Genomic DNA, 16,212 nt, shown 5'->3' on the forward strand with positions numbered 1-16,212 from the left:
AGGTTTCTTGCAGCTTGATTTGGGCTTCGTCGGCGCTTGTGAATTCCATCCTTTACCTTCCCTTCCATACCCACAGCACTGATGGGAAGCGGAGCTGAGGTTTAAGCCCTTTTTCCTCCAGTGACTGTCTGATCGGGATGTAATCCATGCGTCTTTTTCTCAGCTTTGCAGTCGGGTCCTGGAAGAATCGAATAGTCTGGCCGTGGATTTTAATTCAGTTCATCATGTATCGATAACATGACACCTCAACACACACCCAATACACCACATCTCCTCACCTCCACGGACACAAGAAACATTCTGTCTTTGAATGGACCTGCAAAGTTGATGTGTGTGTGTTGCCATGCCTCCTCCGACCAATCCCACAGATGAAGAGGTGCAAGTTGAGGTATGTGCGAACCTTCTGACGAGGATTTTTTTTCCGCTTTTTCCTCGATGCTTACATCAAAAAGACATCATGAAAAACATGTGTTAATCTGGTTGTGATCTGGATAAAAGATGCCCCGACGAGATTTCAAATCGAAAAATACGTCTTTATCATGTTTTATGCCCACTGGGTGGTGTATGGTTGTAGGCAGTTTATATTTGTCATGCAGCCAGCTATTGTAATTTTGCAAAGGTCTTTGTTGAACTGTTTTCCATTGAGTCAATGTATTTTGTTTATACCCATGTAAGTCATATGATGTATACTGTAGTCATAAAGATGGGACCTATTTTATTGAAAAATACAACAACTATAGCCTTTAACTGTATTTGACAACACCACTTCACATCTCTTTTATTCTTAGAAATGTGCGCTGCATTGTAGGCTATTCTGTTGAAATGCAGGCCAAATTATGGAAAATAGCCAAATAAAGTCAGTCATGGGAGAATTAAAAATAAAAATGACAGGGTATAGGCCGACAATGTTTGTCTCCATTATGTTTTTCCTGGCTCTACAACTTTCATACCTTTAGTCTGAGGGAGATTTCAAGGAACAGACTAAATCCACTATTAATTAACAACTTTCATTAGTCAAAATGACACAACTTCAGGGCATATAGGCAGTTGTATCAATGGTAGGCTACAGTGCAGTTTACAGGGGAAGTGCCAAATAGTTGCTCAACATCTCAAAGGCTAACAGTTTATTTGGCATTTCACTGTGCATGCTTGTAATTTTAGTTAATGTTGAAGTTCTATTAAAAATGTGTACATTTTGAAAGGGCGCTTCCATTCTCTTTATTTTGTGGTTCCTTCCTATCTACTGTAAACACAACCAAACTGTTTCATAAAGTAATTACAAGAAGCAAAGTTACATGAACTGTGCAGCTATTTATCCCTTTCAGGATACATCATCTGACCTAATACCCCACTACAATAGTGATTATCTTTGACTATCATTGACACTAAGTAAAATGATTTGGGCATTTGCCAAATCAGTTTGTAAGGCTTTTCCTTGAATCGTTTACTGGAAGCAAATTCTTGACAGATACAATGCAATCAGTGCTATGTTTGGTTATCAGAGAAGGTTGCATTCCCTCAAAAACACATTTTCAAATGGTTATCTTACTTCCTTCCATGGCACACAGTTCAATATTGTGTCAACAGTGAGTCACTCTGCTCTCTTTATATTTAGAGGGGCAGACTGCTGCCTCAAGAAGGTTCACAGAGTTAACACATGGTTGTGTTTCATGATTCTACTGAATCACCTTGCAATGCACAGCAAAAAGTACACAATAGCAATACCCAACAGCAACTTGTTTGAAGACGTAAAAGAGCTCTCAAGCTGAATAGCTATGATATCCAATATAAAAGTTGCAATGACATTTCATAGCATATTTTTTATCTGATTGTTCTTCAGGTGTTGGGCTGAGGCATTGTCAGTCGATGAGATGCTGGCGTGAGGGGTGACACTGTGGTTTTGTTTCCTCCCTGAGGACTAGGGAGCCAGGATGCAGGGGGCCATAGTGCGGGTGTTTGTGGGAGTGGCAGCGGCCATCTTGAACCACCCGCTGCTGTTCCACCAGGAGATGACCACTCTCCCAGAGCAGGATGATGTGCTGCTGGCCCGCATGAGGAGAGGCTTGAGCTGGAGCAAGTGCGGTTGTAAGAGGAGCAGCAGGACCCTGGCTCGAAGGATGGCTACGGCTGGTACTTCTGGAGCGCCATCTCGCTGGTCATCTTCTTCTCTATCGAGGTGTGTCGGCAGGATCTGGCAGACATGGAAACCACTACGCTGATGATGAGGATGAGTTTGTTGAGGCTGGATCCATCCATTAGTTCCAAGTCCCTCATGCTCGATAAGAGAGTCCTTCTGTGAGAGATCAATCCACACCTCGGCCCATGAGAACTGGAGGTTGCAGGAATTTGTTGAGGGCTTCACTGAAGACCTGCTGAAGTCCCTGAGAAGTCTGTGTGACAGGTAGGCTGACATGGAGGTGGGGTCTTTGTGGGCATTGGGAGCATGTTTGAGTCGTGGAGGGTGAGCAAGCCCCTGATGTGGGTTCTCATCGTCCTTTTCACCCCACTGGAGGCGTACTCCTTCCAGCTGTGGTGCAGCCCCATCAGTGATGTGCCCATGGACATGCAGGGCTGTGGCAGGATCAAGGTGACATGGATTGGGTGGAATGCGGACAGCTGTCTCTGTGGCTCTGCCAACCTGGGTGAAAACATGCTATGCTAGCTGCATTTTAAAAATGAAAAGCCCATAGCTGACCACATCCCGTACGACCTTCTGTGCTCCAAGAACACGCCTTTTATGGCCAGGGACCAGGTCATGAAATGGTTCCTGATCTCTGTGACAAAAGCTTGGGGACAGATTTTTCACAAGTATGAGTTTGAGTACACTTCAGATAAGATAAAATGTTATTGGTCACATACACATGGTTAGAAGATGTTATTGCGAGTGTAGAAAAATGCTTGTGCTTCTAGTTCTGACAGTGCAGTAATATCTAAAAAGAAATCTAACAATTCCACAACAACTACCTAATACACACATATCTAAGGGATGGAATAAAAATATATACATATAAATATATGGATGAGCGATGACCGAACGGCATAGGCAAGATGCAATAGATGGTATAAGATACAGTATATACATATGGGATGAGTAATGCAAGATATGTAAACATTATTAAAGTGGTATTATTAAAGTGACTAGTGATCTATTTATTAAAGTGGCCAATGATTTCAAGTCTATATGTAGGCAACAGCCTCTCTGAGGTAGTGAAGGCTGTTTAACAATCTGATGTCCTTGAGATAGAAGCTGTTTTTCAGTCTCTGACCAAACAGGTCAGGGACAAAGTTGTGGAGAAGTACAGATCAGTTATAAAAAAATATTAGAAACTTTGAACATCCCACGGAGCACCATTAAATCCCTTATTAAAAAATTGAAAGAATAGGCATCCCAAAACAAACCTGCCAAGAGACTCACGGACCAGGCAATGAGGGCATTAATCAGAGAGGCAACAAAGAGATCAAAGATAACTCTGAAGGAGCTGCAAAGCTCCACAGCAGATATTGGAATATCTGTCCATTGGACCACTTTAAGTTGTACACTCTACAGAGCTGGGCTTTACAGAAGAGTGTCCAGAAAAAAGCCATTGCTTATTAAAGAAAAAAATAAGCAAACACATTTGGTGTTAGCCAAAAGGCATGAGGGAGACTCCCCAAAACATATAGAAGAAGGTACTCTGGTCAGATGAGACTACAATTAGCTTTTTGGCCATCAAGGAAAACGCTATGTCTGGTGCAAACCCAACACCTCTCATCACCCCGAGAACACCATCCCCACAGTGAAGCATGGTGGTGGCAGCATCATGGTGTGGGGATGTTTTTCATCGGCAGGGACTGGGAAACTGGTCAGAATTTAAGGAATGATGGATGGCGCTAAACACAGGGAAATTCTTGAGGGGAAACCTGTTTCAGTCTTCAGAGATTTGAGACTGGGACAGAGGTTCACCTTCCAGCAGGACAATGACCCTAAGTATACTGCTAAAGCAACACTCGAGTGGTTTAAGGGGAAACATTTAAATGTCTTTGAATGGCCTAGTCAAAGCCCAGACCTCAATCCAATTGATAAACTGTGGTATGACTTAAAGATTGCTCTACACCAGTGGAAGCCATCCAACTTGAAGGAGCTGGAGCAGTTTTTCCTTGAAGAATGGGCAAAAATCCCAGTTGCTTGATGTTCCAAGCTTATAGAGATATACCCCAAGAGACTTGCAGCTGTAATTGCTGCAAAAGGTGGCTCTACAAAGTATTTGCTTTGGGGGGGTGAATAGTTATGCACGCTCAAGTTCAGTTTTGTCTTATTTGTTGTTTGTTTAAAAAATAATAATAATTAGCATCTTGAAAGTGGTAGGCATGTTGTGTAAATCAAATGATACAAACCCCCCAACAATCTATTTTAATTCCAGGTTGTAAGGCAACAAAGTAGGAAAAATGCCAAGGGGGGTGAAAACTTTCACAAGCCACTATACATATGAGATGAGCAAAGCAAGATTTGTAAACATTATTAAGTGACTAAGATACTGTAGAATAGTATAGAATACAGTATATACATGAGTAATGCTCAATATGTAAACGTTATTGAAATTACTAGTGTTCCATTCCTTAAAGTGACAGTGATTTCTAGTCTATGCCTATAGGCAGCAGCCTCTAATATGCTAGTGATGGCTGTTTAACAGCCTGATGACCTTTGACATAGAAGCTGTTTTTCAGTCTCGGTCCCAGCTTTGATGCACCTGTACTGACCTCACCTTCTGGATGATAGCGGGGTAAACAGGCAGTGGCTCGTGTGGTTGATGTCCTTGATTATCTTTTTGGCCTTCCTGTGACATCGGTGCTGTAAGTGTCCTGGAGGGCGGGTAGTTTGCCCCTGATAATACATTGGGCAGACCGCACCACCCTCTGGAGAGCTTTGCGGTTGCGGGCAGTTAAGTTGCTGTACCAGGCAGTGATACAACCCGACAGGATGCTTTCAAGTGTGCATCTGTAAAAGTTTATGAGGGTTTTAGGTGAGAAGCTAAATTCCTTTAGTCTTCTGAGGTTTAAGAGGCTCTGTTGCGCCTTCCTCACCACACTGTCTGTGTGGATGGTCCATTTAAGTTTGTCAGTGATGTGTACGCCAAGGAACTTGAAGCTTTCCACCTTCTCCACTGAGGTCCCGTCGATGTAGATAGGGGGGTGCACCCTCTGCTGTTTTCATATTTGATATGAATAGGTATTATTTTTGTATATTTGTATTCTAGAGAAGACCACATAATACTTTATAGTATTAGAGTTTTTATGATCCAGTATTATCAGTTTTAAAATACTTGGCAACAGTTGCTATTTGACAAAGGGATATTCATTTGTAAGCAGTGCAACATAGTTTCAAAATACCAATTGAAGACACCCTGTTACATGTTTTGGCTGTAATTCACCAAAAGATAAGAATGTCAGCAAAGGTATTCAGTTGACATTCCTTTAAATGGGTGCTACAGCAAAGGTATTCAGTTGACATGCCTTTAAATTGGTACATAAGATAACTTTATTTATTCCATTCAGCATGACCTTAGAAATGACACACATGTACACAGAAGCTGTTAAATTGTAAGGTTGAGGTAAATGTAACTGAAGGAAACAAATCCCCTCTGTTTAGTCTTTGTATAACTAAATGGCATATTGAAATTCATGGTTTGAAATGGATGCGTGGAATATACATTAAAATATAATTTGTATACAACAATATTTGTAATATTTACAATATTTGTATATATTTACAAATTACAATATTTGTAATTTTCTTTTAATTTAAGTTGTATAGGTTTTGTATTACCAGTACCTTTCATTTTTTTCTCTTTTAGCCCTCATTTGGACTTATCTTCCAAGAGACATTAAAATACAATTTTTATTACGAACACATTGTAACACAATGTACTTTTAGCATTGCTGCATGTTGCATTTGCAGTGTTTATTCATAAATCTTGGAAGGCATTCTTGGCAATTTGTATGATAGACTTAATTACTTGCGTTGTGATTTAGCTACGTGACATTACAGATTTAGCTAGTATTTATTTAGCTACTTGACAGACAAGAGTGGCATTCATAATGCCACAAAGCGATTATGTCATTCCACAGTAGTACTCCACCCTCTATTCACAAACCTGTCCAAGTACAGTATAGGTTCATGTCAGGACTAGTGGTGAAAAGAAAATAATGGAGATGACTATCAAAAAAACTATTTAACTTCTAGATTTCAGCACACCAATATAAACATATCAGACTCTAGTTGTGCAGTCTTTATTACATAAAGATATTCATATAGTTTACATGTAAAAAACAATGTGTGTGGACAATGCATAAATCAACATAAGACATGATTCAAATAGTTCCATCAACAATAGTTATGATCTACCACCTGTTCCAAACTACATAATCATTCTACATTGAATTGTGTCCATTCAAAACACTGGTAAATCAGACAATACATGTTCCATATGAAAAATAAACAGAAAATATATGTTACTTTGTAGACAGAAATAACCTTTCAGAAAGGTTTTCTATGAGATGCACAACTGCATTGACATGCACATCTGATGCACTAATTACCTTAGCAGGAATATAAAATGAGAGTAATTTAAAAATCAGGAAACTGGACGGCCAAGAGTAAAGTGCCACATATCTACAGGCCATAGTCATAATTGGGTTTCCCGTCTGTGTAGGTCTTGTAAAATGCCTTGTAGGTCTCAGTGGGGAACATGGTGGCTTTGACAGTTTGATCCACGGACATATGCTCTGTCCACTTCTTCAGCTCAGGGGTACCATCCAGACAGCTGGGAATTAGAGATTAGACATGTATTTGCATTTTGGAAATGAGACCAATGAGTCAGTGTCACTCAAAGTGCACTTTGGTTGTGAACCAAACTAAATCTCACAAGCAAGAGGACTAATCGATCTCATAAATCCTATTAGAGATACAATAATGTGGAGGACTTTGTTGACAGCTATTCTTACACTTGGGCCAGTGGTCACAGAGCATCTCAGACTAAGAGTGCTGATCTTGGATACATTTTTGATTTTTTAAAATCATAATGAATAAGATCATGTGGACAGGGAGGACATGATCCTAAATTAGCACTCCTTCTCTGAGACGCTTTGGGAATACGTGCCTAGGTCTCAAGAGTGTTCCACAACTCCCACATAGCTATTGATTTCTAGGGTTGAGATGCCTTAAATTGAAAGAAAAAAATATATTTAATATAGAATGGATACATACTGCTTCAACTCAAAGATCTCCAGCCTCTCAAACCACGGCCACATCATGTAATCGATCATTGTGATTGCATTTCCACCAAAGAACTTGGACTTCTTATTGACAAGATCCTGAAAACAAAAGTTCAAACATTTTAGAGATACATGAATAATGGCATCTTATTGTAAACTATTAAGATAATAAATTGACTTAAACTTTCAAAACATTTCAATCTGGATGTAATCAAGGTAAATCCCTAAAACAGTAGTAATATGTTGTTAATGTTTATATCTAGCAGGGTTTTTGCTAGCCGGTAATAGCCGGCTTTTGGCAGTAAAAAAAAAATAAAGCCTATAAAACTAAATAAAATTGTCACCAGATAACCGGGAGAAGAAAAATCCCATTGCAAAACAAGGCTTTTTAACCTATTCATTGATGGAAATGCATTTTCCCAGTCATGGTTTCATTTGCATAATTTAGTAGAATTAAATTGGCGTGTGTGTATATTCTTTATGCATCTTATTTATCACACGCGCACAGCATACAGACATATGCTGAGTGGAAAATCTGTCAGAGAGCTTTTATAAGCCCAATCATTGCACAACAATTCTAAACGCAATCATATTATACAAATATTTTTGGCCATGATTAAAAAGAGCTGCTTTTTATTTCTCAACTGGTAATTGACGCGTGCTTCCAATTCGCCATTCAAATGCTTAGGCAACAGTAGGCAGGCTTAAGTGCATCACACACACCACTTCGCAATGAGCTGGAGGCAGTGGGCATTTTGAAAACACTTCATTGTTTGAAACCTGAACATTTCACTACATATTAGGGCTGACCCCAATTAGTCGACTGGTCGTTAGGCTGTTGGTCGACCGAGATTGTTTTAGTCGAGCAGTAACAAATATATATTTCAGTGAACTAATTCATTGGAGGCCTAGACTAAAAGCCAACTTATGCTTGATCCGAAAATGTGGTTTGAGGCACCATATGGAGGGTGTGATGCAATTGCAGAGCCTCCAGAGGCATGCAGAGGCCAAATCGAGCTTTGTAGCGCATCGCCATGCGTCTCTCAAATTGTGTAGAATGTGGAGGGCTCTGTATAGTGCTGCATTGACATGACTGTGTTTATACAGAATGTACCGCCCAAACTCACTTCCTTGACAACAGCTCTATACTGCTCCATGAAGCGCAATAAGTATGAATGCCCTGACTTCTGCTGAGGCCATATCACCGTAAATGCTGCACGGCCAATGCAGATGTCAAATTGACCATGCAACCAGATCTCCCGCCAACTTGTGCACATTCATTGTTTCATTACTTAATTGTGTGAATTGTTTGTGTTTGATTGTTAGTTTATATCAATTCACCCTTACATTTACCGTTAATTCCTATAATTTGTCATCTGCAATGTTTGTTGCTTTGGTTATGGTAATTATTTTAATGCATTCAATATTATTATGACAGTCTTCCCGTTCTCATGGTCTGAGTGGACACATTGTTTGCAGAGTGCACAACCTATCCTACACTTGTGAGAAACAAGTTCCATTTACGAGTTGTCAAATTTAGTCATTGTCTTTTGTTTGGGGCGCTCCTGTCAATGTTGAGTAAGGACGTGCACACATCTCTCCCTTTCGATAACCGCTCAGCATGAAAGCAAAAAAATGGCATTCTCTGATCCAGTGGAAATGTCATAAAATAGGTCTAGCTGATTACTTCCTATCAGTGCTGGACTTGGACGGAAATAGGAACCGGTACTCATTTTGGGTGCTGGTACTGTTTATATTTAGGTGCAGGAGTTCCACAATACTTTTAAGCTAATATTCTATAAGAGGAACAGGAGCTCAAGCAGTAGAAAACTTGAGTTGCCGGTACTAAGCTCCGGTGAGCTCCTGCCCAAGTCAAGCACTGCTTCCTATCCCTTGTGCAAATAGCCTACAACTGTGTTTGTCCCAAGCTCACTGGCAGGGAAACTCGAGGGACCAGAATATTTTATACAATGTTGCTAGCGCAAGTGTCAGGGCTGGACCAAACTTAAGTCGATACAATATTTCAAGTTCGTTGCTGACAGGCCATGTGTAGCCAATGTGATTTATAGGACTTTTATTTTGTATTTATTTTTAAATCAGGACATTTTCTACCTGCAGGCTGAAATGTTATTATTTGTTGGCTTTATGTAGGCTATTTCTACATGGTTGGCACTTGAAGTTACTTTTTAGGTTGGTATCACTTTCATTTAGATTTGAATAGAATTGACTAACCAGATGACAATGATTTTGAGATATGAAGACGTTATTATAAATTAAAATGTTTCTCACAAAAATGTACCATATTAAAACCATAACTGGCACGCAGATCAGTAGAAATGGTAAGATAAATTGGAATTCCACATGAGAAAGGTTGCCGACTCCTCGTGTAGCCTATTACCGGCAACTTCAGGAGAGTAATGGCAGAATCTGCGAAAACCAGCAGGAGGAAAATAGTTGGTCAGGTTAAGTTTTTTTCTTCTTCTGGTTATCTACATCTCTGGCGCCCTCGTGAGGCCTTTGCCTTATTTCACCGCATACTTTGAGTACACATCCTGGTAATCTGACTGGCCTCCCGGCTTTGTTGACTTGTTTAAAAGCTCTTGCTCACATTTGCCATTTGCTATGGAAAGCGTGATCACACAGTTGTCTAGAACAGTTGGTGCCCTCATGCATGCTTCAGTATTGCTTTCCTCGAAGCGAACATAAAAGGTATTTAGCTCGTCTGGTAGGCTAGCGTCACTGGGCAGCTCGCGGTTGGGTTTCCCTTTGTAGTCCATAATAGTTTAAGCCCTGCCACATCCGAGGAGCGTCAGAGCCGGCGTAGTAGGATTCAATCTTTAGTCCTGTATTGACGCTTTGCCTGTTTGATGATTCGTCTGAGGGCATAGAGGGATTTCTTATTAGCGTCCAGATTAGTATCCTACTCCTAAAAGCGGTAGCTCTAGCCTTTAGCTCAATGCTGATGTTGCCTGTAATCCATGGCTTCTGGTCAGATTGCCAAATGGAGGGCGAGGGAGAGCTTTGTTTTCATCTGTGTTTGGAGTATAAGTGTTCTAGAGTCATTTTCCCTTTGATTGCACATGTGACATGCTAGTAGAAATGAGGTAAAACTGATTTAAGTCCCGGCCACTAGGAGGGCATTATACAGCTCTTTGAGTGAGTTCTTAGTGCCAGCATCAGTTTGTGGTGGTGAATAGACTGCTACAAATAATATAGTTGATAACTCTTGGTAGACAGTGTGGTCTACAACTTATCATGAGGTATTCGTACATTGTCTAGTTTGTTTTCCAATGACTGCACGTTGGCCAATAATACAGAGGGTAGTGGTGGTTTACCTACTTGTCTGCAAATTCTTACAAGGCACTCCACCCTCCGTCCTCTTTTTCTCTGTATTTTCGTCACACAGATGACGGGTATTTGGCCCTTGTCTTGACAAAGCAATATATCCTTTGCGTCAGACTCATGATAGATATATCTATTTGTTTTTTTTCTTATCTAGCCTAGGCCTAATGGTTGTGTGAATTTGTGATCTGTTCCAGAGTCAGTTGGGCTATTTCTTTCTTGACAAGCTGACCAACAGAATAGGTAAAATGTTCAACTATCGGGGATAGTAGATTGACCTAGGTGGCGTGTCCATAAGGCTAAGCTAAGCTTTCCCTAAGTAAATTGAATTAAGATTGCCAAAATTATACAACCTAATTAGCATACTCCAAACTACACAGAAATAAATACAAATCATTCAAAATAGGCTACTAAAGCATGATTTGGCCACTAGCCTAGTTGTGGATTGTTTTAAAAATCGTATTGACTACAGTCAGAAGGAAAGGCAGGTCGCAAATTAGGCAGTGTGCACACAGTAAATACCAAATAATTGTTGAGTTGCGATTGTCAGTGAAAAATAGAGAGGCCCAACCAGGCATATCGCAATATTTCAAAATTAAATCACGGGAAAACACAGTTAGGAAAGCAAATGGCTATTGCTGTAAAGAGAAGACAATGAAAAAAAAGTATTTTAATTATAAATTCTCAATCCAATGCGTTTGACACATGGCCTATATAGCCTATCTTATTGGCACCAGCGGAGAGCGTCAGCCATATCCCCTGTGAGTGCGCACATTCACTCTATCATTGTTGGGTCAGTGCCACTTAAGAAAACTTTGTTTTTGGACAACAATTCCTTCCTCCAGTTTGTCAGTGTCAGCAGAGTAGGCTACCCTGCGATTTATTGTATTAAAAAATGTTCTGCTAATGTCTCCAGTCATATGAAGTGTAGTATAATTGCATGAAATGTGTTTTTCCCATGCAATGAAAATCTGATATAGCCCAGGCCTCTACTCATCACATTAGTCTATTTTACATAAGTCTGCAAATACAATGGAATGCATGGAATTTTTACAGTGAAAATTTGCTTCCCCAAACATGAAACTCATGCGCTGCCTATGTATAGGCTAGTTATTTTCAGGTTCATTACTCATCTTGTTGGCTGAGGAAAAGCAAATGTGGACAGTTATTCTAATGTCTTCAAAGAGTGCGGTAAGGACACACGTCACGTTTCTCAAATGTCCAGTAAATTAAAATGCTGCCGATCAAATGTCCAGTGCCACATTATCATAACGGAAACCCTGGTATGTAGTGACTTACTTCATTCAATTTCACAAATTTCTCTTTCAGCTCCCCTTCCAGCACTGACATGTCTTCTCCATTGTTTTTCCCCAATGGTATCTTGTAGAAATATGGTGTTATCTGTAAAAAATATATTTAGAATAAGGTAAATGTATTTGCATTCCAAATTGTAGTGTTGGTAAAGTATCTGGGTCTATATCTAAGTTAAAAAGCAAAAGACAAAGCACAAAAAAATAAGCTATTATTATGTATTGAAGTTACATAGACATACAGTGCATTCGTAAAGTATTCGACCCTCGACTTTTCCCACATTTTGTTACGTTACAGCCTTATTCTAAAATGTATCAAAATAAATCCAATCTACACATGCACAATACCCCATAATAACAAAGCGAAAACAGGTTTTTAGAAAATTGTTTTTACAACTTGAAGTCCATCTGTGGTAAATTCAATTGATTGGACATGATTTGGAAAGGCACACCTGTCTATATAAGGTCCCACATTCAACAGCGCATGTCAGAGCAAAAACCAAGCCATGAGTTCAGAGGAATTCTACGTAGAGCTCCGAGACAGGATTGTGTCGAGGCACAGATCTGGGGAAGGGTACCAAAACATTTCTGCAGCATTGAAGCTCCACAAGAACATAGTGGCCTCCATCATTCTTAAATGGAAGAAGTTTGGAACCACCAACTCTTCCTAGAGCTGGCCACACTGTGCAATCGGGGGAGAAGAGCCTTGGTTAGGGAGGTGACCAAGAACCCGATGGTCACTGACAGCGCTCCAGAGTTCCTCTGCGGAGATGGGAGATCCTTCCAGAAGGACAACAATCTCTGCAGCACTCCACCAATCAGGCGTTTAGAGTGGCCAGACGGAAGCCACCCTTCAGTAAAAGGTACAACAGCCTTTTTTAAGTTTGCCAAAAGGCACCTAAAGGACTCAGACCATGTGAGACAAGATTCTCTGGTTTGATGAAACCAAGATTAAACTCATTGGCCTGAATGCCAAGTGACACGTGTGGAGGAAACCTGGCACCATCCCTCCGGGGAAGCATGGTGGTGGCAGCATCACGCTGCAGGGACTTTTTTCAGCGGCAGGGACTGGGAGACTAGTCAGGATCGAGTGAAAGATGAACAGAGCAAAGTACAGAGAGATCCTTGATGAAAACCTGCTCCAGAGCATTCAGGACCTCAGACTGGGGCAAACGTTCACCTTCCAACAGGTCAACGGCCCTAAGCACACAGTCAAGACAATGCAGGAGTGGCTTCGGGACAAGCCTCTGAACGTCCTTGAGCGGCCCAGCAAGAGCCCGGACTTGAACCCAAACGATCATCTCTGGAGAGATCTAAAAATAGCTGTGCAGTGACGCTCCCCATCCAACATGACAGAGCTTGAGAGGATCTGCAGAGAGTAATGGGAGAAACTCCCCAAATAGAGGTGTGCCAAGCTTGTAGCATCATACCCAAGAAGACTCAAGGCAGTAATCACTGCCAAAGGTTCTTCAACAAAGTACTGAGTAAAGGGTCTGAATATTTATATAAATGTGATATCAGTTTATTTAATACATTTGCAAAAATTTCCAAAAACCTGTTTTTGCTTTGTCATTATGGGGTATTGTGTGTACCGTAGATTGATGAGAAAAAAAGTGTGCTGAAATTTAACAATAAGGCTGTAATGTAACAAAATGTGGAAAAAGTTAAGGGAATACTTCCATGGTTTCCTTTACAGAGTGTAACATATTATTGTATTGAGAGCTGAGCATACCTTGGAGAAATTCTCCAGCATCATTTTCTGTTGGGCCTTCTGAAAAGGATCAGCTGGGAGCAGTTTTTTGTCTGTGTAAACCTCATCCAGGTAGTCACAGGTGATTGGTGACTCGTAGATCACCTGACCACTTGAAGTCTCCAATGTCGGAACCAGGCCAAGAGGGTTCTTCTTAAGGAACCACTCAGGTTTGTCTTTCAAATTAATGTTGACAGTGTCATGCCTAAGGCAAAATGAAAAGTAACCTGATTAATCTTAGTGAAATTTATGGAGGCTATTGTGTAAAATGACAGTAACACAACACAAACTCCTTAAAATTGTGTTGGTACTGGTAGCAACTTACTTGATCCCCTTGGCATGAAGCACTAGTCTGGTTCTGTGGGCAAAGGGGCAGAACCTCATACTGTAGAGCCTGATTTGACCTTTGGCAACCAGGCCAGGAGCAGAGCTTCCTGTTTAATAAAATGAAATAATGTCCACTCATTAAACCCAATAAAGACCTAAGATTTGGTTTATTGCAGATTCCTTACTTCTGCCGATAAACATTCACTGCCTGCTTGGCTATTCAGCATATAGCCCTAGCCATGGGATGTGCGTTCTACTCTTTCCCACTTGATCCTGGCTGTCATCATCAGATATGGTCATGTATTTACATGATCTTGTGAATAGAATGTTTAAAGCCCTTGCAGTGATACTGTGAACCAAGAGGCCTATAATCCAGTGACAGTATTTGTGTAGAACTAAGAGTACTAGGCTACAGGACGCACATCACGATCATGGTGACTTTGCAAAATGCCAGGACCAAATCAGGTCATACGTCAAGATATCTTGTAAAGTAAACAGCCCCTCCTTAACCAGAAGTAGATGGCCTATTACAATTGTTCCCAAAGAAAAACGTTCAGTTGGCATGACTGTGCAAAATATCATTTGAACCAAGCTTCCATTCCCCCTGAAATATGAAATCGTCAACTCTGTCCCCTTGAGATGGGACAAAGTTGAACATGTGCTCTTTATGACAGAATATCCTATTTTAATAAATAGTTATTTTTGACAAAAGTAACGTTACACTACCCATAAGGCACTCTATTTGTAGAATGACCAATATAATGAGTCAACGACAAGAAAGGGTAGAAAATACAGCTAACGTTAGCGCCAACGAATAGCCTAGCCATGACCAACACATGACAAATATATTTTAGAAAGTCTTTCTTACCTTTCGCAAAACATTTTTCAGAGGCCATGGCAGATGAGCAATTATTCAGTCTCTAACTGAAACAAAGGGACACATATTCATGAACACTTCTTGTATACAAACATAAAATGCAAACACTCTTTGTTCACATGTTTTGTACTTACCAAGGTATTTTCTTCAGTAACGTTCTATTCTGGTATTATTTTGGTAGGTTTTCGAAGTCTGTGTAGATTTGACAAGTCGAGTAACTTACTTCCCTGTGCGTGTGGAATTTAGAACTCGCCCTTCTTCTTTTTCTTATTCTGCTTGTTCTTCGTCTGTGAATTTTGTATGGCGGTTGGCAACCAATTTTAAGGTGCATTACCGCCACCAACTGGACTGGAGTTTGGACCAGAGACAGGGAAGGTCTAAATCCTACCCAATATTCTCATCTCCCAAAGGAAACAAATACATAAATACTGTACATCCCCTGAAGATTCCCCCAGCAGTTTACTTAATATTGGCTCTTCAACCCAATTACTCAATTCTAATAACAATTTCTCCCTTTCCCTCCCATATTGCTTGCACTGAAAAATAATGTGTTCCACTGTCTCCATCTCCTCCTGACAATGATCACACCTTCCAGTCAGATGTTTTTCCACCAATTTCAATTTGCTATTGCGACTTGTGTCCCAGTCTCAGCCTTGTGACTTCCCTGCCACCACCTTTTCCTGTATATTATACAGGGGTCTTCAAATTCCCTCCCTTTTCCACAACTCTTGCTATTTGTTTTCAACCACTTAAAAAAATCTATATCAACCCCTTGGCTTCTGCTCTACTGATGGACAATTCCATCGCAGCATTAGGATGTTTAAGAGCCTGCTTGGCGATAACACCCACCTCCTCATTCCCCTCTACGTGTTACGATGAGCAGCACAGGTGAACCCAAGAGCAGACTCAGACCAGGAAACAGGGATGAATGAACCAAGATATTTATTGTAACACAGGGAGAGATGAAGTGCAGATCCAGGGAAGCTCAGATGAGTTGTAGGAAACCAGATGTGGAGGCTGAGGTTGGAGTGAGCTGGGTTGGGACAGGGTAAACAGGTCCGGAGGGGAATCCAAGGGAGTGATGGTGAGTTGAATCCAGAACAGGGTACCGAGATGTGGAACAGGAGACAGGAACCAGAGTCAGAGCGGCAAAACTGCAGTGAGAGGAGAAACAGCGTCAGGCAAGGAAACAGGCACAGCAGGATCTTAAATAATAACAAATAGCTAGACGCATGACTGACTGAACAGCAATTACAATCTGGCAGAGTGGAAGTGGCAGGACTGAGTATTTGTAGAGGTCTTGATTATGGAACAGGTTGCAGCTGGTGAGGATACGCTCTGGCTCCAGCACACCT

The 16,212-nt window shown here is 40.7% G+C and overlaps 1 protein-coding gene and 1 pseudogene across 2 annotated transcripts; one reads left to right on the forward strand and one right to left on the reverse strand.

Moving 5' to 3' along the window:
* The first annotated feature begins 1,260 nt into the window (after nt 1-1,260).
* Nucleotides 1,261-3,264, forward strand: LOC129857388 (inositol 1,4,5-trisphosphate receptor-interacting protein-like; annotated as a pseudogene).
* A 2,987-nt stretch (nt 3,265-6,251) lies between these two features.
* On the reverse strand, nt 6,252-15,138 carry LOC129857393 (glutathione S-transferase omega-1-like). 2 transcript variants are annotated; one of them, XM_055925619.1, is made up of 7 exons: nt 14,992-15,138; nt 14,849-14,900; nt 13,979-14,087; nt 13,636-13,858; nt 11,893-11,994; nt 7,244-7,350; nt 6,252-6,800 (listed from the first exon to the last, which is right to left on the reverse strand). In XM_055925619.1, exons 2-7 carry the CDS (start codon nt 14,874-14,876, stop codon nt 6,650-6,652), a joined length of 720 nt encoding a protein of 239 aa, XP_055781594.1. In that variant the 5' UTR covers nt 14,877-14,900; nt 14,992-15,138; the 3' UTR covers nt 6,252-6,649. The 2 variants fall into 2 exon arrangements, with proteins under 2 accessions (XP_055781594.1, XP_055781586.1); XM_055925611.1 differs by having other exon boundaries at nt 14,849-14,904.
* Between the last annotated feature and the right edge of the window lie 1,074 nt (nt 15,139-16,212).

This window comes from Salvelinus fontinalis, chromosome 1 (assembly GCF_029448725.1).
Source record: "Salvelinus fontinalis isolate EN_2023a chromosome 1, ASM2944872v1, whole genome shotgun sequence".
Taxonomy (NCBI): Eukaryota; Metazoa; Chordata; class Actinopteri; order Salmoniformes; family Salmonidae; genus Salvelinus; species Salvelinus fontinalis.